General features: G+C 40.8%; 1 protein-coding gene across 1 annotated transcript; it reads left to right on the forward strand.

The window, feature by feature from the left end:
* Positions 1 to 3,271: 3,271 nt before the first annotated feature.
* On the forward strand, positions 3,272 to 26,436 carry TTLL4 (tubulin tyrosine ligase like 4). The gene is made up of 18 exons (XM_083348147.1): positions 3,272 to 4,680; positions 5,572 to 5,693; positions 6,209 to 6,272; positions 7,868 to 7,992; positions 11,505 to 11,615; positions 13,042 to 13,118; positions 14,639 to 14,833; positions 15,833 to 15,915; positions 16,474 to 16,602; positions 17,825 to 17,947; positions 18,169 to 18,267; positions 18,664 to 18,798; positions 19,553 to 19,690; positions 21,024 to 21,126; positions 22,612 to 22,822; positions 23,546 to 23,616; positions 23,876 to 23,958; positions 25,264 to 26,436. Exons 1-18 carry the CDS (start codon positions 3,299 to 3,301, stop codon positions 25,409 to 25,411), a joined length of 3,399 nt encoding a protein of 1,132 aa, XP_083204273.1. The 5' UTR covers positions 3,272 to 3,298; the 3' UTR covers positions 25,412 to 26,436.

Genomic DNA, 26,436 nt, shown 5'->3' on the forward strand with positions numbered 1-26,436 from the left:
AGGTGATTAATCAGTTTAAAGAAGATACATTAGCCAACAGTACAGTTTTCTGAATAATTAGCACCATTTTGGTACTGCTTTGATTATCAAAATGTCAACTAATAATTAACAGCATGTAGAACCTTCTCATGCAATATGGACGTGGTTTGGGGGATATGTCTGATTTTTCAAATCACCTATTCGTTAGGCATAGTGAGAATGGATTGGAGGATTAAAATTGCTTGAATATATGCATTTATCTTTTTAAACATGAACGAACACTGCACTCATACGTGCTATATCTAAACTGTGTCATAACAACTTTGTAGAGGAAATATTGACTGGTTAGCCAAGGGTAGGACCTTTCGGCTTGGCCAAAATGTTAAGCCATCATGTGAGTTGGCTTAGCATGATATGTAAAATTGAATTTATCTGTCATCGTTTATTTTATCTGTTAAGTCAGAACTTTGTGGTATATTCAGATGACTAGTTTTTTTTTAAAAAAAGCCCATCTTTGTTATATGTGAATGGAGCTATAGTTAGAATTTAAATGTTGGAGCTGATGTGATTACCTGGGAATCATGGTCATATTACTGAGTACCTTTCTTTCAAAAGTCATAAATATAATACGTTATAGATAAACCGTGACTGGCAGAATATGAAAGCAGGAATCAAATACTTAGAAACAGGAAAGCCATTTACTTTTTTTTTTACCTCATAAACAATACTGAAGATGTTACAGCACATTACCTTATGGAAATAAACACACTTTGACTTTTCCCCCAAAAACCTTCCTGAAACTTCTGTGTATTTCAGCAGGTTTTGTAAACAATAACCTGTGTTACGAGTTCATGGTAATGTTGTTCCTTAATCACCGTAACAATGAAAATGATGGCATCGTTGATGTTTTCCTCTTAAACAAGTTTTATTAATTTTCCAGTTTTACATCCAAATATTTAGGAAGCAGCGTGGTGATTGGGTAATCAATAGTCCAATAACAAGATCTTTTGTACATGTCTCAGATTACATCATCAAAAATTCCTTCCCTATTTCCCTTAATTACTATATCACATTCAAGTTAATACATTTCTAATTATAACACGATCAATTAAAATATTCATCAGTATATTTTTACTTATACATATCCATGTCCTGTTTTTAAATTTTACCTAATTTCAATTACAGTGTTTCAATTTGGCCTTTAAGGTCCATAATAATTAGATTTTGGGTAACCCAAATTTCCCTTATTTCATTACATAATAGCTGTCATATCTATAATACACATATTGCTTACTTAAATACATTCTTATTTTATTTCACAGATGTATTCTATTTCTCATCCTAGTACGTCATCACTTACTAATAAGGTATCATTTATTGTCTCAATCCATAATTCAAAACTATATTCTAATAGCTAATTTTCATTTCCCTTCTAAATCTAAGTCCTAAATATTAAATCAGTTAATATCTTTTAAAGTCTCCCTTTAGCCCATTAAGTGAAGTTTTAGGCTCTTCCATTATGAACCAAAAAAAATTCCCATTTTTTAAGTCTAACTCTGGCTTTCTTTTTGTGTCAAGCAGGCTTCCATACCAGTGCTTTTAAATCCTCAAGTGGATCTCCCTTCATTCCTACACATGTTATTTGAATTAAGGTAGACCATCTAGTTGTGAATTTTTCAAAGGAACTGGCCCCTTTGTAATCATTGAATTGTTGCCCTAATAGTTCAAATCTCCATGTTTGCTTTAGTATATTTGTCGTCAGTTCAGTCTTCTTCTTCCAGTTTCATCTGGCTTGGGTAAGAAATCATGTCCAATGTTGTGGTTGTTGTTTGGTTTTCTAGATTCTCAATATGGTGTATTAGTTGATCTTTAGCACCCTCCATCTTAGTGTTGCTTTCTTCAGCTTCTGTTGCTTTTTGAATTGTAGATTTTTTAGTTGAAATCAAAGTTTGGGTATCAAAGTTCTTAGTGGATTGTACTTGTTGTTCTTTAAAGTCCTCTATCTTGATATTAATTTTTTTTTAATCCCATTTATATCCCGCCCTTCTCCGAAGACTCAGGGCGGCTTACAATTTAAGCACAAACCAATGTGCTTAGCAATAGCCTTCATTCTATGTATATGCCTGCTTATTAGGGCTTTCAGCCCCCCCCAAGCGGCATTATTACAAAGTCAGCTTATTGCCCCCAACAATCTGGGTCCTCATTTCTTCCTCTTCTGTTGCTTTTTGGATTGTAAGTTCATCAGTTGAAATCAGGGCTTCATTTTGTAAATTTAGGCTGGCACCTTTGTCTTTCAGTCTGGAATTCATTAGCTCAGTAGCTTCAAGGATGTTTTTCAAGTATAAGCTTATAGTTAAGTTGTGGGTAGTATTCTTCCATTTCTAAGGTGTTTACAGATAGTCTTGTAGTGGAGGCTATTTTTGATAGAAGTCAGTGAATGTCCACCTCCACTATTCCTAGAAATTTTTTTCACCACCCCGCTGTTTCAAGTTCTTATCTTTTTTAGATAGTACCAAGGACAAATCTAGGCTGTAAGCAAGTCTCACAGTCAAAAAAAGTTCACTTGCTATACCAGGCTTCGCCACAAGTTGTCCCCGATAGCATGTAAAGTCTTTTTCCAAACTCAAGTTAGACTTTTATCCAGTTTAATTTTTTTTCCAGCTTAACAAGTAGATAAGGTAATAGGTCACCATAAAAATAGGAACTTTTTGGGACTCCAAATATCCAAAAGGTGCAAGTCCAATTATTTAGTTGTTTAGTTATTCTTTTCTTTTCTTTTCGAAGCTTTAATTCCAAAGGTAGGCAAACACCACCATTCCAAGGGGAGGGAAGAAATTTTCAAAATGCTCCCACAGGAAAGTAGTTGGGGATAAAAGAAAGATAAGGTAAGGTCTCACCCAATTCCTCTGTGTTGCTTTTGTTGTGCTTAGTGGTGATTTTGGGTTTCAGCTGGTGATGGGTTTTCTTCGTTGGTCCAAAGGAGCTGCTCCAGATCAAATGGAGGGGCTGCCACCCCTCTGTGATCAATCGGAGGGCCTCCTCACGGTCGTCCCCCCCCCCGGGAGACTTTCGACACTTTTCAGGGTCTCCCAACAGAGGAAAACCGGGTGGCGGAGAGAACGCTCTCCCCGAACATCTGCCAGCGCCGCAATCTGAAACCAGAAGCCGTTCTTTTCCTCTTGATCAGCTCAACATTTTCATATCTGTGTGCTTTTTTTCTTTTCTTTTCTTTTCTTTTCAGGCTGGCCTTAGTAAAAATGCTGCTCTGACCAAATCCTGTTCAAAAGCTGTGATCATTGAAGGTGTGGGATGGCTCTACATGGCCTCAGCAGGGCCAGAAGCCTATAGCCCAAGCCTCAAAAAAAGAAACCAGTTCCAAGTGGGCATTTCACCCGGGCTGTCAGTGCCACCACTCACAGCAAAGCTCCACAAGAGCAAGTCTTGGTACCTTGCTAAGCAGCAGGTGAAGCCTGTTTGGCAGCTGGAACAAAATCATGTGACCACTTTGCAAGACGAATGCTCAGTCCACTCAGGGATCTCTTCCCAGCCTCCCCACCTCTTATATCCAGAGTCGTTATGGAGTAAGGCAGTGCTCCGGAGCCCGCCTACAGCTCAGTCCCATTCTCTCCCAAGCTTTCTTGGGAGCACCCTGCTTTATCGACGGTCTTACTTTAGACACAAGCCCTATCGGAGACTTGAGTCTATCTGCTTGCAGCCTAGTACCTTGGAGAAGAAACCTCTTCAGGTCCCACCTCCCATCTATCATTCTGTCCTCAATAACACCATGTCGTCTTCAACTGTGGATCCATTTCTTATGCCAAACGCAGCTGGGGAGCGTTCCAATCCAGTGTCAAAGGGTTTTCTCCTCAATTCAGGGAAGCAAACGTCCAGTGCATACAGACCAGTCCTGAACAATAACTCTTTTCTGAGGCCAGCAAGTGCAAAAGTGCCTTTGCAGCAGCAACCGCTACCGCCAGAAAATAAGAAGCTGAAAGGATTGTCAAGACCTCCAGGATTTTCCTGGACTCACTCTGGGGGAAATGGGGATGGCTGTCCTATGAATCTTGAAAAGAAGCTTGGGAAAAACAGCAACTCGATGTTTGAGCAAACCTGTGTCAAATCTCCTCGCTCACCTGTACAGAACGGCATGGTTCTTAAATCAGAACGGTCGTTGTGGCCCTTTGAGGATGGCGAGATGAGATCACAGAATTTGAAAGAACAAGATGCACGGTTGACCGAAGCCATGAGGAAACTAACAGCAAGCGGCATCCGGAAAGTTAGTACTTACAGTGAGTTTGGTCACCGCATTGATAGCTCTTGCCTTATGAATGCCAGCTTCCATGCCAATCTGTTCAATCGGTGGAAACCACATATTGTAGCTCAGATCACCCCAAAGGAAGTGCCAGTTTCCAGCTCCCTGAATTTAGAGTCCAGTAGCCGCCATCACAGCCTTATAAGCACAGAAGTTGCCGATGTCTGCACTAAGCGTATTGACACTCGTTTCCTTGCCTCAAATTCTGAAATGCCCAACCATAGCCTCTTGAATCAATTGATCACCCCCCCTGTGAATATCGCAGAACAGGTGGTAACAACAGAGGTGTCTCCACAAATGTTAATCTCTGAGGTAGAGACAAAAATTTCCACTCTTCAGCTAAGCATGGAAGCAAAGTGGGGACAGCCTACTACTGTGAAAGAGTCTGAGTAAGTGTCGTAGCCTCGTTCTCTTCGTTATATAGGGATAGTGTTCTTTTTCAAGATCGTTATAAACTGTTGATTATTTGTATTGGATGCTTCTCTTTACTGCATGATGCTGGGTGGAAATAGGGTCTATAATACCATATTTCTGTAATTGTTACATGTGTGTCTCACAACCCAGTACTCCCTATTAGGTTGTCAGAGCATCCTAGGGGGCACTAGATTACGGAATGGTGTCCTAATTTAAACCCTGGTACAATATGTGGTTCTACTGTATCTCTTGGTGTAGGTTTTGTTTTGAGGAATTTATATCAATATAGAGAATGATCAGATAGGTGAAGTTGCATCTAATCCTGAGAATACAACTGTTATAAACTGTTGATTATTTGTATTGGATGCTTCTCTTTACTGTATGATGCTGGGTGGAAATAGGGTCTATAATACCATATTTCTGTAATTGTTACATGTGTGTCTCACAACCCAGTACTCCCTATTAGGTTGTCAGATCATCCTAGGGGGCACTAGATTACGGAATGGTGTCCTAATTTAAACCCTGGTACAATATGTGGTTCTACTGTATCTCTTGGTGTAGGTTTTGTTTTGAGGAATTTATATCAATATAGAGAATGATCAGATAGGTGAAGTTGCATCTAATCCTGAGAATACAACTGTATGTTTTATACTTAGTCCTTAATTCCACCATGTGACTAAACAGCAGCCATGGGAGGAGAAGGAGGCCTTTTTTGGGTGGCAGGGGAATGCCCTAACTTCATTTGTTCTTGTCTGGGAACTTTTCAGGCCACTAGTTGTTTCCTTCATTGTTTTATACTTTATACAGGAATAAGTATAAACTACCCAGAAAGTTTCACTTGGTCACGATAAACCTTTGTATTGTAGAGCTGTAGTCAATCTACCCCTGCTAGACCAAGCAGAAGTAGAAGATGTGGAAGAAGAACTTCCAGATGGCTTGGAAGATGCTTGCAGTCAGGATGAGGAAGGAGAAGAGGAAGATGGGGAAGGTCATTAATGTTTATTTTATGTTCCTTCTTTAGAGTGCAAACGTTTAAAAATGTAATAAACCAGAGAAATAAAAATGTTGATGTACTGATTACATCCAAGGACTACAGATTCTAATTATTAAGGTTCCAGAACAACTCAGATCTAATAAAAAGTTAAAATTATTATCATCATAGTAGTATTATTTACAGTTGGATATCACATGCGTATTAATCCATAATATAACAAGAGAGGCAGAAATTAATAAAAGAACTGAAATACCTTATGGCCATAATTACCACTAGCTTGAGTTTATCTTTAAAGTGTCGATAATTTGATTTACTTGTTAAGATTTCTTTCTTGCAGTATCTAATTAGTTGCGCTCTAAAGAAAATAATGTGCTGGCTTGGTTTGCATTTTAATGATATATTCTGATGCAGTACTGAGTAAATTATTTTCTTTTATTCAAAGCCCAAGTTGCCTTTAATCAATTGTATCAAAGCTAGCCAGTGTGAATTAATGTTCTTTTTCATTTCAGGTGAATCAGACGGTTCCTCATCATCCAGTTTATCCGCCAATGGTTCTGTTGCTGTCATATCTAGGTTAGTGACAGACATAAATTATGCGGCTTTCAGTCCATAATATACTTAGTAAATGAAGATTGTCTGAGTTAAACTTGACTTTATGAACTTGTCCCTGTACCCAAACTGGACTTAGATAAACCCAGATAATGGATATATATATATATATATATAGTGTGTGTGTGTGTGTGTGTGTGTATGTGTTTATGTGTGTGTGTATATATATATATATATACAACCACAAAACAGAAACCTAACTACAGCTGCAACATCAGCCACTTTAAACCCCTCCAAACCACACAATAAGCAAACTGACACCCACTATAAAAACATGGCACCACCACAAACACGAAGCCGAACAAAAGCAGCACAACTCACCAGCTCAGGTCTAAGGCTGGCAGCTGAGATCAGCCCATCCACTCAAAACACACCCCCACCCAATCAGAACACACCCACCATTCAAAACACACTCCCACCCAATCAGAACACACTTAATCCCCCACCCAATCAGAGCACCCCTCCACCCACAGAACACACCCCCTCTGGCAGTTTAAAAAGAGGAACAAACAGCCACTACCACATGCTTCTCCCAGAAGAAGGAAGCCGAAGCCACCAGCCTGATGATGACGGATGGGATTCCGTCGAAACGTTGCTCCTACACCTTTAATTCTACGCGGGAAAAAACCCGAATGACCAAAGATCCATATATATATATATATATATATATATATATATATATATATATATATATGTATGTATGTATGTATGTATGTATGTATGTATGTGGATCTTTGGTCATACACATACATATGTGTATATATATATGTGTATATGTGTATATATATTTGGATTGCTAACAAAGAATTAAAGGGAGGCTGATATGGCCATTTCAAACTCATTTGTTCTCATCAGTCAGCCATACCCTTCTGAGATTCGAACCTGGGCCGACTGCATCTTAAGCAGTTGTTTTAACCCCTGGGCCACAGGCTTTCTCTCGCTTTGTTAGCTGCAAGGCAAGGGGAATATGTGTTAAGTGTTTGTTAAGTATTTTGAATACCTTGCTAGGCCCCAAACACGGGGCAAATCTTATTTCCTGTTTCAGCCTAACCCAAGGCCATCCGCAGGCTGTAGTCACAACAGTGACAGCTCATATTTGTGTAAATTATTTTTTTGGATTGCTAACAAAGAATTAAAGGGAGGCTGATATTGCCATTTCAAACTCATTTGTTCTTTGTTAGTAATAAAAAAAAAAAAGAATTTACACAAATATGAGCTGTCACTGTTGTGACTACAGCCTGCGGATGGCCTTGGGTTAGGCTGAAACAGGAAATAAGATTTGCCCTGTGTTAAATAGAGCTTCAGGTAGAAGAGGCTGCCAGATGGGTTGAAAAATAGTTTCCTTTGTTTTCTAACCCAGTACTTCTCAGCCAAAACAAAACTCACATTTTTGATCAATGTTAGTTAGAGGCCGTGATAATTAAATAAAACTGAGTCTCGTAGCAACAGGAGTGCAGGAAATATATTTTGCTGCTGGCTTTCCCAGGGTTCCTTAGTATGTATTTTGGCTTCTTTTCTCTTGTAGTCATATAATTAGGCAAATCTGTTTCTTTTCCTAGGAATTGTCTTGAGGGATTAGTGCCTCCGCTTGAGGGCCAGGAGCGAATTATCAAGCCAGCTCTTACACACAGCCTCTTCCCCAATGTGTCTCCTACCATATATTTTGGAACCCAGGATGAGAGAGGTAAGGTGAATTTGAATCCATTGCAGGTAGCATTCGGGGCCAAAGATATTGATGGTGGTGTAAAGGTTGGAGCTTAAAACAAGAGTAACAAAAGTTTTTTTATATATATTATCCTTTTTATTAGTTTATAATATAAAATACAAAATATTTTTGTTTCTTCTTGAAAACCGGTTCTGGACTTTGTGTTTGAGGTGGGGAAAAAAATGAAACTTTGATTTTGGGTTTTACCGATTAGATAGATTTGTCGTTATAGAACTGGCTAGTTTATACTATTGTGTAAAAGTAAAAAGTTGAGGTTTGATGTTCCTTCTTATTCTACTGCACCAAAGGGAGTCGGAAGTGAACGCCTTTCTTTTTCCCATCTTTTCTACACTTTTTCCTTCCCCTTTCCCTTCCCTCTTTTTCCTATTTTTTGCTTTTTGTATTTTATACTATAGACTAATAAAAAGGATAATATAAAAAAAGTAATACAAGTGAAGGGGATAGATGGATGGCAAGGGAATGGATGCAAACTGTAGCTCTGGTCTTTCCCATTAATTAAACAACAAAGATATATAATAAAGATGTAAGGAGAGGGATATTTAACGCTATATATGCTTAATTGGTGGAGCTATAGTTTCTTGAAATCACTGAAGCCGATGCTGCTAGGAATGCTAATTTTTATATGCATTTATCAAGCCCAGAAGAGGGAGCCATTTTACTCTCCTCATTGATTTGTCTAGATAGGCTGAATGAGTCACAGATTTCTTTGCAGCTGTAATGGGGACTTTTGTGTTTTATTCTGCTAAGCCTGGGTATTTTCTTATTTATAGTCATCACAGCAGCCCATCCTAAATGATATTTTATACATACTGATAGAACATGGATGCTTCTTGCTGTGGCAGCACAATCTCTTGGTGTGGTCCACTTTCTAATTTTTCTGCGTTCTGTCTCCTCATAACCCAGTCCCAGTAATCTGACCCACAACAGAGAATGTAGAGGGATTTTTTTTAAACTTTCATTTTTCATGTACCAGGCATAGTACATAATAATAAAGTGAAGGATCAAGAAAATAATATAATAACACATTATAATCCAATTTAAGATGATTGTTAAAATGCCGACCCTTAGTAACTTCCTAAGTAGCTCCTAAGTTTTAAAATAATTTTGGCATCAGTGCTTAGATTATTTTCACAAAAGCCTTTTCTTTTTTTCTTTTTTAAAAAATTGTCTTTTCAAACTTTGGTATGCGGTTATTTGGTTTCAAAGGATTGGTGCTAAATAGGAAAGCCCTCAATTGTGATGTGGCTGTTTTACTACTTCTCTGCGTCGCATAAGAAAAGCGCATCTTCCTTCCCCTGTCCTTAGCACTTTCTACAGAGGGAGAATCGAGAGCATCGTGTCATACAGCATCACTGTCTGGTTTAGAAGCATCACTGCTTCAGACAGGAAGGCGGTGCAGAGAGTGGTGAGGATGGCTGAAAAGATTATTGTCAGTTCCCTCCCTTCCATTCAGGACAGACGTGTCAAATTTGCGACGTCATGTGAGGTCGCGCGACGTATCGGAGCTTTTCTCCCATTGCTGGCAATGGGGTGGGCGCGGTTTTGTTGTGACGCATCCGGTCCGCGGGCTGGCAGTTTGACACCTCTGATCCAGGACGTTGCATAGAAGCGTTGCTTGAGCAGGGTCCGCAAGATTGTCTGGGACACTACTCGTCCTCTTCACAACCTGTTTTCCTTACTACCTTCTGGGAGGAGGCTTCATGGTATCCAAAGCAGAACATCCAGATTCAGTCACAGTTTTGTTCCATACAGTATTAACCTCTAAAGCTTCCTCCTTCCGTTATATATTCAAGATGGACAGTGTTTAATATTCATATGTTAGGTATGTGTAGGTGTGTAGGTCTATGCATATGTTTTATATAGCATGTTCACATGTATGTTATGTATGTGTACACTGTGAGAGCGAGCAACTAAATTTCATTTTTAATGTGTGCCATTGTGCCCACAGTAAAAAATGACAAAGGTTATCTATCTACCAGAAGGAGTTAGTGCACTCTGGTCTGAAGTTTGGGTTGATTGCCAAGCTCCAAGCAGATTTTCCAAGACCCAATGAATTAACACCAGCAGAATAAACTGGTATCTTTTACAAATACCCAGCTAATGTACAGTAGTGGCCAAAATTGTGGAAACTTTTTGGGAAAAGTGTACATTTGAGGTTTGATGGCTAATAACACCACTTTTTTTGGAGTAATACCATAAAATTATATCCATGGAAAGATAATTTAATCAAGAATGTAATTCAATAACTTTTATGAAGGATTTGCTATTAGAATAGCAGTTATACAGAAGAAAAGTGAAACATGTAGAAAAAATGAGATATACCAAAATTATCACCGTAGAAAAAATGAGATACACCAAAATTATCAGCAAGTCAGTTAATACTTAGTTGGGTAACCTTTAGCACGAATTGCAGCCTTACAACGTCTTCCCATGGAGTGAACCAAGTCCTTTAGTTCTGCAGCTGTTATAATGTGAAACCAAGATTGACTCAGCCTTCCATCCTTCCGAGGTCGGTAAAATGAGGACCCAGATTGTTGGGGGCAATTAAGCTGACTTTGTAATAATGCTGCTTGGGGTGTGTGTGAAAGCCCTAATAAGCAGGCATATACATAGAATGAAGGCTACTGCTAAGCTTGTAAGCCGCCCTGAGTCTTCGGAGAAGGGCGGGATATAAATGTAATTAAAAAAAAGATTGAATGATTGCTTCTATTAATTGGGTTTTATTGCTGGGTCCCTTCTGACTAACAGGTTTCTTTAGTTGGCTCCATAGATTTTCAAATGGGTTAAGGTCTGGGCTATTCCCAGGCCATTCCAGCAGTGGAATATGATTATCTTGAAACTACTTTTTGCACACAGCAGCAACATGACATGGAGCTGAATCCTGTTGAACTATAAATGCTTCATTGTCTTGGAAAAGATCATGTGCAGAAGGCTTCAGTTTGGGCTCAAGTATTTCATTAATGTATTTTTGGCCATTTATATTCACACAAATTCTGCCCACACCTTTTGATGTCATACAACCCCAGATCATAACACTGACTGTGTGTTTCACGCTACATGTAATGCAATCAGGATGCAAATCTTCTCTGATTCTTCTCCTTGCCATCACTCCAAATAACACTGTCCTATTGTTCCTCTGTCCAGGTAACATGGGTTTTAGCCCAGTTTAGTCTTTTCAATCTTTGTTTGAGAGATAAAAGTGGCTTTTTTTGTGGAATTCTAGATTTTAGGCCAAATTCCTGCAGTCTGCGCCAAACAGTCCTTGCACTCAACTTCACGTTGCATTGCGCCATTTCATCTTGTATGCACCCAGATGATTTTCTTCTGTCACGTAGGCACAGTCTCTTACGTAATTCTTCTATCATCACTTGCTGTTGTGCACCTTTTCCTGCCTTTACCACAGTGTGGTTTTTCAGAAATAGATATTTCTCGGGTTTGATCAGCTTTTATTCTTGGGATCTGTTTCTTAGTGGAGAAGCTTCCTTGGGAACAGAGGAAGATGCTGCGATGGAAAATGAGTACAGTGACTCCAAACATTGTGAAGCAAACCATCGGAAGGTCCCACTTCAAAATCAGCAAAAGTGAGTCCTCTTCATGCTGGGAACATTGTGAACATTAGGAAATCTGTGGGTGCCCTTTTCTCCCAGATTCCATAAATTTGAAAAATTCCATAGAGTTTACTGTGGGATAGCGTTGGTTAAAAACACATACTTTTTAAGAATGTAGATGTCAATCCCGTAGTGTTCTAATTGTGGCTGATGTACAGCTCTTCTCCATGTTTTAGGGAAACTTTGTTTGTTCTGCCTAACCCGGGTCGGCAACCTCGGCTCTTTTATGACTCGTGGACTTCAACTCCCAGAATTCCTGAGCCAGCATAGCTGGCTCAGGAATTCTGGGAGTTGAAGTCCACGAGTCATAAAAGAGCCGAGGTTGCCGACCCCTGGCCTAACCGTATCCCTTTGGGCAGTTCTCATTGGAACGTTACTGCCCCAAGATGCTGATGTTTTGTATTGAGCTTCATTTTTGCCATACGTTGTGGGGTTAAAACAGCTGGAAAAGAGGAAATTAGGTAACAGAATAAAAGGAGGTTCAAAAAATGGAATAGGTTTTCCATGCTTTATCAATTCTTGTCATACTTGGTATATACTGACTGATTAACAGTGGTTTGTGTGCAATACAGAGTTGTAATGGCCCTCTTCAATGGACCTTAGATAAGAAGTTGGGGGGTGGGGGGAAATCTAATAGAAAAGAAAGGTAATTGTCACATTTATTTATTTATTTATTTATTTATTTATTTATTTATTTATTTATTTATTTATTTATTTATTTATTTATTTATTTAATTTGTATACCGCCCTTCTCCCGAAGGACTCAGGGCGGTGAACAGGGCAATACATAAAAACAAGATACAAAAATTAAAAATTATTAAAAAGTAATTAAACAGTGCCCATAATAAATTAATACAGATTAAAAATTAAAATCCATTTATAAAATCCCACCCCGTCCCATCAGGCCAGGCCGGCTTGTTCAAAGAGATGGGTTTTAAGATCGTGCCGGAAGGAGCGGAGATCGGGCGCCATCCGGAGCTCGACTGGAAGATGGTTCCATAAATCCGGTGCACCCACAGAGAACGCCCTCCCCCTGGGGGCCACCAGTCGGCATTCTTTGACCGGTGGCACCCTGAGGAGGCCCTCTCTGTGGGAGCGTACTGGGCGGAGGGAAGTTGACGCCGGCTGCAGGTGCTCCCCAAGGTATTCCGGACCCATGCCATGTAGGGCTTTGTAGGTCATTACTAACACCTTGAACCTCACATTGCATTGGATATATTTCCATGTTATGATTTTGTTACAATATGAAAATGTTCTTGGATCAGGTGGAAGCGGGAAAATATTTCAAATTTATATTTCATGAATTGGAAAGCTGAAAGTATTGTATTTAAATTATTTGAGCATAGTACAGAAAAAGTGATTGTTTTTGTTCAGATCATTTTCTCGTAATTGCCTATAGGAAACAATGACTGGCTGGGCTGCTGGGGCCATCATATGAAGTCTCCTGGCTTCAGAATTGTCAAAGAACATCAGAAGGTATGTGTTCCGGTCAGAGTGCACGTGAACATGGTGAACAACAAAATTCAGTGTGGAGACAGAAGATGCTATTTTCTTTCTTCTTCTTCTCTCTAGTCCTCCCTGTCCTGCAGAAAAACCTTTATGTACAGCCTGATTTTTGCTGCACTATTTTCCACACCCCCTACTTAGTGGCTGTACTTTTAAAGGAGGCCTATAAGTCTGCAAGCCGTAAAAATTGGTTCACACAGTGTGCTTAACAAAGATATTTAAGGGTCCAGGGTGTTGTATGAATCCTGTAATCCAGTCAGTATTGGAATAGGTGAAGGGCAGTTTGAATAGTGAATCAGGTTCTCTTCATGTGTGTAGCTGCTGTGGAAATCTAAACCTCAGTCACCTGTGGGTTCCAGTTTACCAAAAGTTTCCCATTAGTCCTCTAAGAAGTAAGATGGAGGCGTGAAATGTAAATTGCTTGATTATGAAATTTAGTACTGTACCAAGATTTGTCAGCCCAGTATATGTGTTCCAAACCCTGTTTGTACTACAGTCTGATTGGCTAGTAGGGAAGAGACCATTGATGTAATGAACACTTGCCAGTACAATCCTGTAGAGGGCTCACGGCATATAGGTAATCTTCGGGTTATGACCACTTGCTCAACAATTATTCTAAGTTATGACAGCGCTAAATGAGGGGAACTTATGATTGGTCTTGAAGTAGTGGTCATTGCGGTGTCCCTGCAGTCATGTGATCATCATTTGCTACCTTTCCTGCTGGCTTCTCACAACCAAAGTCAATGGGGAAGCTGGCAGGAGACTGCAAGTTGCTCCCATTCATACTGCTTTTTCGCCTACACTCTGTAGTGCCTGCCTGCAGTGCCCACCCACCTGTAGTACTTATCTGCCTGCACTCTGTAGTGCCTGCCTGCAGCACCCACTCCCCATGTTCCAGCTCCGGCTTGTGGTGTGCAGCCAACCGCCCGTAGCTCTCGCCCACTGGCCTGCTTGCTGGGACGCCCGCCTTTTCTGGCATCATAATCATATGATGTCCTTGCTTAATGACCTGTGCAGTCTTGTGGTTATGACCGCAACTGGGACTGCTGGAATGGCTATTGCTAAGTGATGCAGTCATGTGATATTGTCCTTTTTAACCACATCACTTAGCAGTGGAAATTCCAGTCCCAATTGCCATTGTAATCTGAGGGCTATTTGTCCTGAGCAGGGCTGGAGGAAGTGGGCAGAGGTTCTGTAGCCCCCAGAACGATAGGATTTGATCTGGTTAGGATAATTGTGCATTGGCAGATTCAAAATTAATTAATTACAGTTGAGTTAGCAGCTGGCTAAGCTTAGTATCTTTCGTGAATTCAGCCATTGTGGTAGATATCCCAGCAATGGTCTCTTATCTGTAGGAGGTGCAATTCATAGATTTTGGGGTTTCTATGAACAATACGTGCACAAATGTAACAGAATTTGGGGAGGTGGTACCAGCCAGAAGTGACTGGGACCTTATTACTTTGTTATTCCTCCTCATTTCCTATCTACAGTTGAACCACTTTCCCGGCTCGTTCCAAATTGGCCGGAAAGACCGTCTGTGGAGAAATGTGTCCAAAATGCAACTGCGCTTTGGGAAAAAGGAGTTCAACTTTCTGCCCCAGTCTTTCATCCTCCCTCAAGATATCAAGCTGCTCAGGAAAGCCTGGGAAGATTGTGCAGGTCGTCAGAAATGGATTGTGAAGCCGGTGAGGGTGCAGAGATGGTCCGATTCAAATGTGAATAGGGCATGCTCTATCAGCTTTCTGCTCTGGTCCAACTCTGTGGCTCCCTGCCTATCCCAGCATGCAAAATTCTGCTCTGCATTCACTCTGGGATTTGTAGTTGATAGATTTCCTTATGTATTTTAGTGATTGGGTTACAGTGTTGCATATTGATAAAAAAGAAAGGGGAATGGTGAGCATCAGGATGGAAAGTAACAGGATATTTGCAAAGTATTAAACAACTGCTGACTTTTGAGCACTTAGTGACATGCAGTGCCCGCTTTTAACACTTCCCTATCCTTATTTTTTAAGGGTATTTGGTCCCTTGTTCTCCATTTGCTAAACATTTGATATGCTCAAAGTTATGCATTTGTACCAAATAGGTTATACGGTGTAGCATAACTCCAGCCATGTAGGGTTTTAGATTATACAGGATACCTAGCTAATTATCCCATGATTCCCCCCAAAAGTTTCCCAAAGCTGTTGTACCCCATTATTTGACAATGCCAGGCCTATTCATGCAGCCATTTTACATGTGTTTTCCTATTGCATCTGCTTTCATCACTGAAACAAGCCTATACGCTTGTTTTAAAATACTGTTAAATTATTTGAAGACTGCACTAGGAATTGATTTAGGACCAGCAGTGTAAACATCTAGCTGACCTTGGCTGTGCTCAGAAAACCTTAGCAGGCTCACACTTAATTAATCCATAGATGGGAAACCACCAGGAAATCCCAAAGCTGTAGACTACTCTGAGAAGTTGAAAAAACTTTCTGAAAATAGGTAGCAGCTACTTCTATATTGTTGCTAACGAATCATGAACATGTCTGTGAAGTCACCCAGAGTTGGATTTAATTTGAGGGAAAATTGACTTTTTATTTTTGTGTACTATTGTTAGATTTCCAGATTTTTTTTCCTGATTTTTCAATTTTGAACTTTTGTAGAATTGTGTGTGGTTATGTACTTCTCTGTCTGTCTCTTAGCCAGCTTCAGCTAGAGGCATTGGAATACAGGTCATCCATAAATGGAGCCAGTTGCCCAAGCGCAGACCATTGCTGGTGCAAAGGTAAGCAAAATTTTCCCTACAGTCTCTGGTGAATTGGTTTCTCCCTCTTCCTGCAAACGAGGTAATAGGCTAAACCAGGGGTAGGCAACCATGGCCCTTTTATGACTTGTGGACTTCAACTCCCAGAATTCCTGAGTCAGCATAGCTAGTTCAGGAATTCTGGGTATTGAAGTCCACAAGTCATAAAAGAGCCAAGGTTGCCTACCCCTGGGCTAAACCAAGCAGACTTTATATATATATGAATATGTTTCCTGCAATTGTAAAATCCATATTGTTCTGTGAAGTTGGTTTCTTTTGCCTTCAGTGAAAGAGCAGAACACTCATGGAATGGCTATTATTAGTGCACCAAAATGTCTTCTGAAATTTGCTTGGAGGCAATCTTTCTGAGATGTGGAATGTTATTTTCTGGAAATTTAATCAGGGATGTCTCAAATGCTGTAGGAGAGAAGCCAACATTCAGTTCTGTGAGATGGTAAAGAATGAAGTATAGTGACAGCCCTTAGACTTGTTCTTCAGAATGAGCTTTCCCATAGCTCACTGTCTCTTTCCCTCTTCCAGATATATACATAAGCCCTACCTCATTGGTGGAAGTAAGTTTGACCTAAGGATTTATGTTTACGTGACATGCTATGATCCTCTACGTGTCTATTTGTTCAAAGATGGACTTGTTCGTTTTGCCAGCTGCAAGTAAGTTCCTCAGGAATTGGTTGCCTGTAAAAGGATTGCAAAAAACATAAGATGGCCAGTATTGCAACATACTGGAACATGATATGAAATTACATTTCTCACTTTATTAATTGCAGATTAAAATAATACATTTTTTTAAATAGCCACCTGTTATTCAGAGCAAATGGCACTCTGTAGCCATATTTTGATTTAAGCCAAACATGGGAAGTTTGTGGTTGTCTAAATATTGCTGAAGTACTAATAAAGTCAGCTAGCATGAGCAATGGTGAGAGATGCTGATAGTTCTATTCAGGATGGCCACCATTTCCCACAGTTCCTCACAGAAATAATGAACATTAAATACCTCGTCCTCGACTTATGGTCACAAGTTGTGACAGTTAAGCGAGGCACCCATTTGATCACCTTGCTTAACGGCCCCCATCCCTGCTCTTCTTGATATGGTTGTTAAGTGGAGCATAAGGTGCCTCAGGGATGGGGGAGACCCTCATAGGCTTAGCTCAGGCTCAGCCCCCACCCCCGAGGCCCCCTGTGCTCCTCTATCTATCCCTCAGGGGTCCCTAAGGCCTTGGGCCTACTTCTCAGCCCTCTATGTCCCACAGCAGGGAGTAGCTGCAATGAGATCGTGGTGAGGAAGGAAAGCAGGCCCGCCACCCCTTGGCATCCCTGCAGGCTGTGTGGTTCCATTCCAGAAGCAGGTGCCATTTCAGACCAATTGCAGTCAGTTTCTGGGCAGAGCAACACAGCCTCCACTGTGTAGGAAGGCCACGCAGCCCAGCGGCTGCTTCCAGAAGGAACAGTAAAGAGTAAAAGGTAAATGAATGATCAGTGTTGTGGGGTTTGGTGGCAAAGGAAGAGGTGGGATCCAGTGGGGTGGGAAGCAAGCCCGGGTAGAGAGAGAGGTGGGCGAATGCTGCAGCATCTCTGCAGTCAGTTGTAAGATAGGGTTGGTTGCAAGAGAGGGCAGATTGCCAAATGCCCAGTTTTGTTCACGCGACCATAGGGGCACTGCAGCGGTTGTGACTTCAAAACAGTCATGTGAAGATTTGGGGAGGTTCATTGTCATTTGGATCACTAAGTGACTGCAAGTTGAGGCCTGCCTGTCATTGCTTCCACTATGTCAGCTATGGCTGCGGCCTTCTAGGCAATCTACCTCAGTGGTCAATCCTGAGACTAAATCAGTATTTTAAACCCATTTTATTACCTTTTGTTCTGTTCACTGCAGGTACTCTTCTTCCATGAAAAGTCTCAGCAACAAGTACATGCACTTAACCAACTATAGCATCAACAAGAAAAACATAGAATACAAGTCTAATGCGGATGAAACTGCATGCCAGGGACATAAGTGGTGAGTGTCAGGAGACCCGAAGGAAAAGGATGTTACGGGCGTGTTGTTTGAGGCCTCTGACCAGCGGCTGCTGCTTCATCATCTCAGTAGTACTGAGTGATCTTTTTGTTGATAGGCAAGAGCTGAATCCTGTCTTTCATTCAGTAGGGTATGGGCTATGAGGTGGTGATTTCGTTTGGTGTAACATTTATTTGTTTACATGCTGTGTTCTATCTATATAGGGCACTGAAGGCACTTTGGAACTATTTGACCCAGAAAGGAGTTGATAGTGAAGCTATTTGGGAGAAGATAAAAGATATTGTTGTCAAAACCATCATTGCGTAAGTCATGGGATGTTCTTCTCTCTCCTTTTTAAACCCCCCCACCCCCCAGCCTTTCAGTTAAGTAGCTGTCTGTTGAGGCTTGGTTACGAGCACACGGATCTGCTGACGTAATTCATCTTATCTTCAGGACTCAAACTATCACACTGCACTGTTGCTTTATTGAAGTTAACTGATACTGTCTTATCTTAATCTTAGTAAATTGAATTAAGAGGAGATCTGTGGAAAGCCCTTCCATGAGATCATCATCATCTCACCCATAAGAAAAAGACACTTTGGTTTTGTCAATCACTTGTTCTACGTACAGAGATAAAGTGATTCGTAATATAGCAAGTCTTGGAAAAAATGGCTGATTTTTTCTTTCTTGAGTAACAGAATACCTGTTTTACATTTCAGGTCAGAGCCCTACATAATCAACCTTGTGAAGATGTATGTGCGGCGTCCTTACTGCTGCCATGAGCTGTTTGGGTTTGATGTTATGCTGGATGAGAACCTTAAGCCCTGGATCCTGGAAGTCAACATTTCCCCTAGGTAAGCTGTGCTTCATGCACCATCCAGTGCAGGCTTTGGTTGCCATATTTCAATTCGATTTCAGTTTCTATAGTTTCAGTATATATTGCAATGGGGATACTATTCAGAATCTCCAGTTTGTTCCATAAGCGTTTGCTGACTCTTCATTGTGAAGTCTCTCTAGTGTTAAGAGATTTTTCTTCTTTGCTGCTCCAACTTCTTAATGAGAAGGAATTAAGTGAAATAAGAGCACTATACGGGAGAGTAAGAGCCTTGGTGGAGCAGTGGGCTAATGCCTCCTTAAGTAACACCAGCTGCCTGCAATTAGTGCAGGTTCGCATCCCACCAGGCTCAAGGTTGACTCAGCCTTCCATCCTTCCGAGGTAGGTAAAATGAGGACCCAGATTGTTGGGGGCAATAAGCTGACTTTGTAATAATGCCGCTTGGGGGTGTGTGTGAAAGCCCTAATAAGCAGGCATATACATAGAATGAAGGCTACTGCTAAGCTTGTAAGCTGCCCTGAGTCTTCGGAGAAGGGCGGGATATAAATGGAATTAAAATAATAATAAAAAAAATAAGATGGTGAATAAAGGATGGTTATGGTGTAACTTTCCTGAAACAATATTACAGTGCAATTTTGAATTGATTATCCCTTTGCTATTTTTTTCTCTTCACTCTGCTTTGATTTGAGCTTATAATTTACATGGACAGCTGTCCTGAATGTGAAAGTCAAAAGAAAGAATATTTCCTATAATACGCCTACATTTTTCTGCAGCCTTCATTCAAATTCTCCCCTTGATGTCAGCATCAAAGGCCAAATGGTCCGGGATGCCCTTAACTTGGCTGGCTTTCAGTTACCTAATGCAGAAGATGTGGCTTCGCCTACCGGAAGTGCCAGCAGCTCCACAACCAGGTCAGAGGTCATATAGATTGCAAGTTCAGAAAGAAACATTGGCGATGGAAATAAAGCACTTCTTTCAGGCGGGACGTCTAACTCAGCACAGCCACTGCTCATCTAGCGATGTATATTTTGCTGTCATATGGTATAATGTGGACTTCATTGCACTGAGAGCCTTAGAAAAACATTTCCAAGAAGGATTTGAGAACATCTGGTTGAAGCTTTCTGAAAAGTATAAGTAAGGGGGTACTATCTGTAGGCAATTATTGTTGTTTTAGCCTTTACTATTTCTTACCTCTAAGGCTTAAGTACTGAGATAGGAAGAAGAGAAGGAAGCTATTTGGAACCCATCAATTTTTCTTACAGTTACCTTTCTAAAATTGCAGTTAAGGAGAAAATGTAATCCCACGCGATTGTTGTGGGGTTAACATTTTGCTTCTGGAGGAAATCCAACAAATAACAAATATGTGTCAAATACCTACTTCTTGCATCTGATTAAATTGGCTGCGATCTAGGAACATTTAAGCAATAATAAGTTTGCTGGTATTTAAGATACTGTATGCCTTGGATGCTGGGTAAGAATGATTATTTTTACCAAATTCCTAGGGCGGCTAACTACAGTGATAGTAGTGGTTTTCTCTAAACCTAGTTTTAGCAAGAAAAGAATTAACCAGAAGAGTTATCAATTTTATAACCGGTAAAAAGTAAACTGTTTTTCCTTGATGAATCCTCTAAACCTATGCATTCTTCACTGACAGCAGAAATAGGGGTGATGCAACATTTCATAAAAAAAAATTCCATCCCATTTTTAACTAGCACTACTTGTGATGTTCAGGAGATAACAATTTTTAAAATTCCATTTTGTGATAGCTGGAGAGAAATGCCACATCTTTATTATGGAGCTTACACAAGCTAATTTAGTGTACAGGGTTAAAGATAAAAGAAGCAGGAGAATTTTATGTCCCTATGGTGCATCAGAAAATTTAAATTTAATGTTTTGTTTGGGTAAAAATAATACCAAGATAGAAGTCTCTAGAGACAATGCACTGATCAACTCATTTTAACAGGTTGGATTTCAAGCAAAGTTGTATTATCCTTATTTTAGTATGAATTATGTAAGTATTTGTGTATTTCAGGGTCAGATCAATCTCTTAAGTCAAAAGATTTGCCCAGCATTCTTTGGAAACTTTGTTTGATCTTTATTGTTTTATTTGTAAGGGGTGTGGGGTTTTTTTTGCTACCACTGCGATAAACAATTTTTGCTCTAGGTAACTGAAAGCTATTAACCAATCACTGGCCTGACTGGTTAGTTCTCTTGACTAATAATTTTAACCCTTGTGATGTCTAGCTTGCACACTGTCATGAAGGAAAAAAACAAGCCACCTGTGGAGTTGCTGACTGCTGAGAAAGCAAAAAAAGCCTATTACTTGACCCAGAAATTACCAGAACAGGTTAGTACATGTGGTGGGCACACGTTCCCTGACTTCAGTCTCTCTGGCAAGGTCATCGGAAGTCTTGCATTACTGTTTTTCTTTGGTTTGGGGATTGTTTGAAATTTGACCAACTGGGCCAGTAGAATTTTGCACTTGGAAAACTAGAGCTGTGCAAATTTTTCAACCTCAAATTGACTGTTTTTGAAATGCAGCATATAAGCACGCATCTACAATTTTGCTTCATTCCTAGTAGAAAACGTGACTGTGAGTGGCATTGTTTCAAGTGTTTTACCTGTTCTGAGCACTGCCTTTGGACTATTTGATGGGCTGTTTGGGGATTGTTGTTTTTGTTTTTTCAAACTTTCTCTGGTCTAATCAGTACAGAGGCAGGGACCAGTCCTGCCTCTGCTACTGTTGTCTTAGATTGCATAGAATGATGTGAGAGTTCAGCTCACATGGAGAGATTTTGAGAGGAAACCATCGGTTATACACATCGACCAGACATGTCAAACACAAGGCCCGGGGGCTGGATCCGGCCTGCGAAGTGGTTTCATGTGGCCCGCGAAGCCATCCTGGAAACAGTGAGGGAACAGCACCCACTGCCTTGGCCCTGGCCCAGAGACCCTCCTTCTACCAGAGACCCCCAGATCTGTCCCACTCCTGCCCAGACTCCCATACCCTTGATGCGAACGATGTAGAGCTGGCCACACCCACTCAGTAGGCCATACACACTCTAGCCACGCCCACCCAGTAGGCCATGCCCACCCTGGCCATACCCACCCGGCCCCTTGAGGGCAACCGCAATGCTGATGCGGCCCTCAATGAAATTGAGTTTGACACCCCTGACATAGACAGATTAAAACTGCTTACGGCTGAATCCCTGCCATCCTGACTGGTAATTTACTTTCATTTAAAAAGAAAATGCCTAGCAGTGAGGAAGTTAAAGAGTTCATACGAGTGAATGGGATGCAGTTAGAATTGTTGTGGATTGGTTGTGTGTTGTGTTGTGCTTAATTGGGCAAGCAGAGGTACAAGACAGTATGTGCACACGCTACTCCCATGCTTCATAGACAAACATTGGTAATGCTGTTAAGATTGTGTAAATGCAAAGATTCCTAGTACAATGTTAAGTTTGCTTGGTTTGAGTACTTGGTGTATATACTCTTTGCATATTCTTGGGTCCTGATAATGTTGCTCTTCAGATATTGTTTAAAAATCTACTGTAGAATCTAAACTAATTTGCTGAGCTTAGCTGTATGTGGTCTTTGTGCACGTATTTTAGTTTGTTGCAATATTAATGTTGAACATGGTGGCTCTGCAGTTAAAGATGCTGAGCTTGTCCGCTGGAAAGCTCTCAGCCTGGGTTCAAGAACCGAGTGCCGTGCGACGGGGTGAGCTCTTGTTACTTGTCCCAGCTCCTGCCCACTAGCCGTTTGAAAGCATGCAAATGCAAGTAGGTAATGCCAGAAAAGGTGATCTAATGCCTTGTCATTCTTGCCTCAGGAATTCTACTCCACAATCCTGGATGTTCTGACCCCAGATGACGTCCGTGTCCTGATAGAGACAGAGGATGAGTATGCCCGACGTGGGCAGTTTGAGCGAGTCTTCCCCTCACGATTCTCCATGCACTACCTACGCTTCTTTGAGCAGCTGCGATACTTCAACATCCTTACTACACAGTGGGAACTGAAATATTTCTTGAACAAATCCAAAGGTAAAAAGTTTTCTTTTGCAGGAAGCACTTTTAAAGGACAGGGAGCTGCTAGTCAGTGACATGGACTGTCCTTTCTTTGGATGGAATAGATGTGGCGTTGCGTAACCCTAGAGCTTTTGGACGTTCCCAAAACCATTGCAGTTATCACCAGCAAAAGTTATAGGCAAAAGTTGCTTTCTGTGTTAATGTTGTCCGCTTGCATCTAGCCAGCCATAGGACTTTGCAGCCAGAATTTGTAAGTATAGGGATGAAATATGTCCCCTATCCATTCCATCCACCCCCACCAATTTCTTTTAGTCTCTGCCCCACTTTCATGGGCAACCTTCAAGTCTATTCCCCAAAACTTTCTCCCTTGGATATGGCTAGTTTATAATATAGACTAAAAGACGTTTGTTTGTCTGTCTGTCTGTCTGTCTGTCTGTCTGTCTGTCTGTCTGTCTATCTATCTATCTATCTATCTATCTATCTATATATCTATCTATCTTTTGTATGCCTATCTCAAATAAAAATGATTTGGGGTGGTGTACAGCACAATTCCATTATCATCAAGGGAAAAACGTATACTTGTAGCTTAATTTTAATATTTTGCCCTACATAGAAAGTTCTGAATACCTGCCACCTCTACACACTTTTCTTTTGTATGAACAGAGTATGATCAGTAAATGCTTGCGCTTACTCTTCCTCAAGAGCTTGCGTTCACTTGGCTGCTCTTCTTTTTGGCAGGGGTGGATCTGCTCAGAAATTGGTGTCACAAAGGTTTTCACAACGGAATAGTAACAGATTCTACAGTGTTGGTAAGAATGCTTCTCTCCCCTCCTGTACACTCTTGTTTCACCCCTCCATGAGGAAATGCTGATGTTTCTTTGCCTGTAACTTATGGAATCTATTTGTGATGTCTTTGCTTAATTAAAATACTGGCCTCCAGCCATTTTCTTTAATCCAGTAATTTTGGAGGTTCCTTAGCTTTCTGGGAGAGGGAAAGAAAAACCGTCTCTCAGCAGACTTGCCCTCTAACTGGATTCCCTTTCCTGTGCTGTCTCTCTTTAACTACAGTGGACACCGCCAAGGCCTCACCTGTATTTGAAGAATGATCTCCTTATAAATACCTTGAGCAAAGTGGACCCAGGCAGAAACAGGTGAAATATTCGCACAGTTGTATTCTGAATCTGTTTCTCGTTGATGGGTTGTGTTTTGTCTACAGGCAGCTTTCGATTTATGATCACAGACTGAGCCTAGAATTTCTATTGCTAGGCAAGACACTTGTTTTAAGTGAGTTTTGCCCTGTTTTACAACCTTTCTTGCCACAGTCGTTAAGTGAACCAGTGCAGTTGTTAATGTTAGTCACCTGGTTGTTAAGTGACTCTGGCTTCCCCTATTGACTTTACTCATCAGAAGGTTGCAAAAGGTGATCACATGACTCCTGGACACTGCAACCGTCATAAATATAAGCCAGTTGTCAAACTTCCAAATGTTGATCGCGTGACCGTGGGGATGCTGCAACAGTCATAAGTGTGAAAAACAGTCATAAGTCACTTTTTCCAGTGCTGTTGTAACTTCAAATTGTCACTGAATGAATGGTTGTTAAGTCGATGACTACCTGACTTTGAAATGAGCACCACAAACTTGAGTTTGGCTTAGCTGCATGTGATGTAGGGAGGGCTGTTTCCTTTAATTAATTTTTATTTTGTTTTGTTTAGGGGTTTTTAATTCTCTCTCTCTCACACACACACACATACACACATTTTACTTTTTCTAATAATATTATTTATAAACCCCTTGGAAAAATATATTCAAGAGCACGGTGATATTTAATAAAATGCTCACCTTAATAATGATAATAATAATAAGTTGGAAGGGACCTTGGAGGTCACCTTGATCTTTTAGATCTTACTAGCCCAGATTAGGTGTAATGCTAAATCAGATTTTAATGCTACAAGAACAGTCATAATTTAGCCTTGGGCTTGTAATACTGTTCCCCTCTCCCCTCCATCAGTAGCTAAATGTAGATGGTCGAAGCACCTATTTAAAGCTAACGTAGTTTCTAATAAAGGACTGCTTAAGGTAACTATAATTATCAAAGGATAAAGTTAAGCTTCCAAATTTTTCTGGATAGATACCTGAGGGGCAGGGAGGGGGAGGCAGAAGCAAGCCTCTTTATGTTATGTCAAATTACTTTTTAGCATTCATTTTTCATGAAGCCCTTTTCTCCATTTTCGTTGCTGTTACTTGTGTATGCGTTTGATGTAATAGGAGGGGGAGGCACAGTAATGAACAAATCCGTCCCCAAAGAACTTCAACCCCTTCAAATCCAAGGGTAGCGTAGAAGAAATAGAAAGAGGGTGAGTCTGGCAGTTTGATAGAATAGCACGCTTTGGAAACTATTTGCGCACTTTTGTTGAACAGCAACGGGTCTTTCTCAGGACATGTTTTCTTTTCCGCAGCAAAGGCCCACGAGATGGAGTGGAGCCAGTCCGAAACCCCGAACCAAGCTCTTGCACTCAAAGCTTACCTCAGATTAAGTACACAGTTGGAACTCTCAAGAAGTCCACCATCTCTAATGCCCTGAGCAACTCAAATGGGATAAAGTGAGGTGGGACTGAGCAACAAGCCAACCCTCCCTCCTTTGCAGTGTGAGGAGGGGGCGCATGTGACCTACCTCAGCAGAAGCTAGGAGAGCCAGTATGGGAAACGTGGAGAGGACCTCACCTAAGGATGCACCTGAAGAAATATTGTTTTGGAAATGAAATTGGGACAAAGAGGAAATGCTTTACTTGATCAAAAGGGACAAAATATTCTGTTTATAGTTTTTTATGAGAAAGTAAGTTTCTAAACAGAGAAGCTTGGGAAAAAAAACTAATTTCTTGCATTTTCTTGTCGTTGGCATATTCATTACTTCAGCCACAAGTGCCTCTCACTGTTAAATGTTACCGTGTTCGGTTAGACTGGATACTGCTTGCCTTTGTTTCAATATATCCAATGCCTTGCTAGCGTAAGGCAAGGCTTGGCATGCATATGAGGAGTCTCTGGCCCCCTGCAATTAAGATTAAAGCGAGTTCTTGGTTAGTCAGGCATTGCAGGAAACCATCTTCAACATGTCTTCTGGAACATCTGCGATGCAGACAAATGACGGACTCCTTGGTGCACAATCTAGACTTGGATGTGAGATCTCTGTGTGAGATCTCTTTAACCTGATGGTCTTTGTATCTCAGTTTATGTTCAGTAAAGGGGTGCAGTAGCTGAGCAGTTAAGATGCTGGGCTTGGGTTGAGAAGCTCACTCTGTCACGTGGTACTTAGGTCTCAGAAGGTTGGCAGTTCGAGACCTAGTTCCACGTGACAGAGTGAGCTTCTACTCCTTGTTCCAGTTCCCGCCCACTGAGCAGTCTAAAAGCATGCAAATGCAAGTAGATAAATAGGTACATTTCAGTGGGAAGGTAGCAGCATTCTGTGTGCCTTCGGTATATAGTTGTGCCGGCCACATGACCACAAAAGTCCCTTCAGACAATGCTGACTCTTCGGCTGTGAATCGGAATGAGCACTACCTCCTAGAGTTGGACATAACTGGAGGGGAAACCTTTGCCTTGTATCTTTTTTTTAATATATTCACACTTCTTGA

The sequence above is a fragment of the Vipera ursinii genome (genome assembly GCF_947247035.1).
Source record: "Vipera ursinii genome assembly, chromosome: 1".
In the NCBI taxonomy this organism is placed as follows: domain Eukaryota; kingdom Metazoa; phylum Chordata; class Lepidosauria; order Squamata; family Viperidae; genus Vipera; species Vipera ursinii.

Excerpts from the sequence above, each read along its gene's own strand:
- TTLL4 (XM_083348147.1), top strand. The coding sequence starts at position 3,299 with ATGGCCTCAGCAGGGCCAGAAGCCTATAGCCCAAGCCTCAAAAAAAGA. Across the intron at positions 6,273-7,867 it reads TCTGTTGCTGTCATATCTAG|GAATTGTCTTGAGGGATTAG; the intron begins GTTAGTGACAGA and ends TTCTTTTCCTAG. Across the intron at positions 16,603-17,824 it reads GTTCGTTTTGCCAGCTGCAA|GTACTCTTCTTCCATGAAAA; the intron begins GTAAGTTCCTCA and ends TGTTCACTGCAG.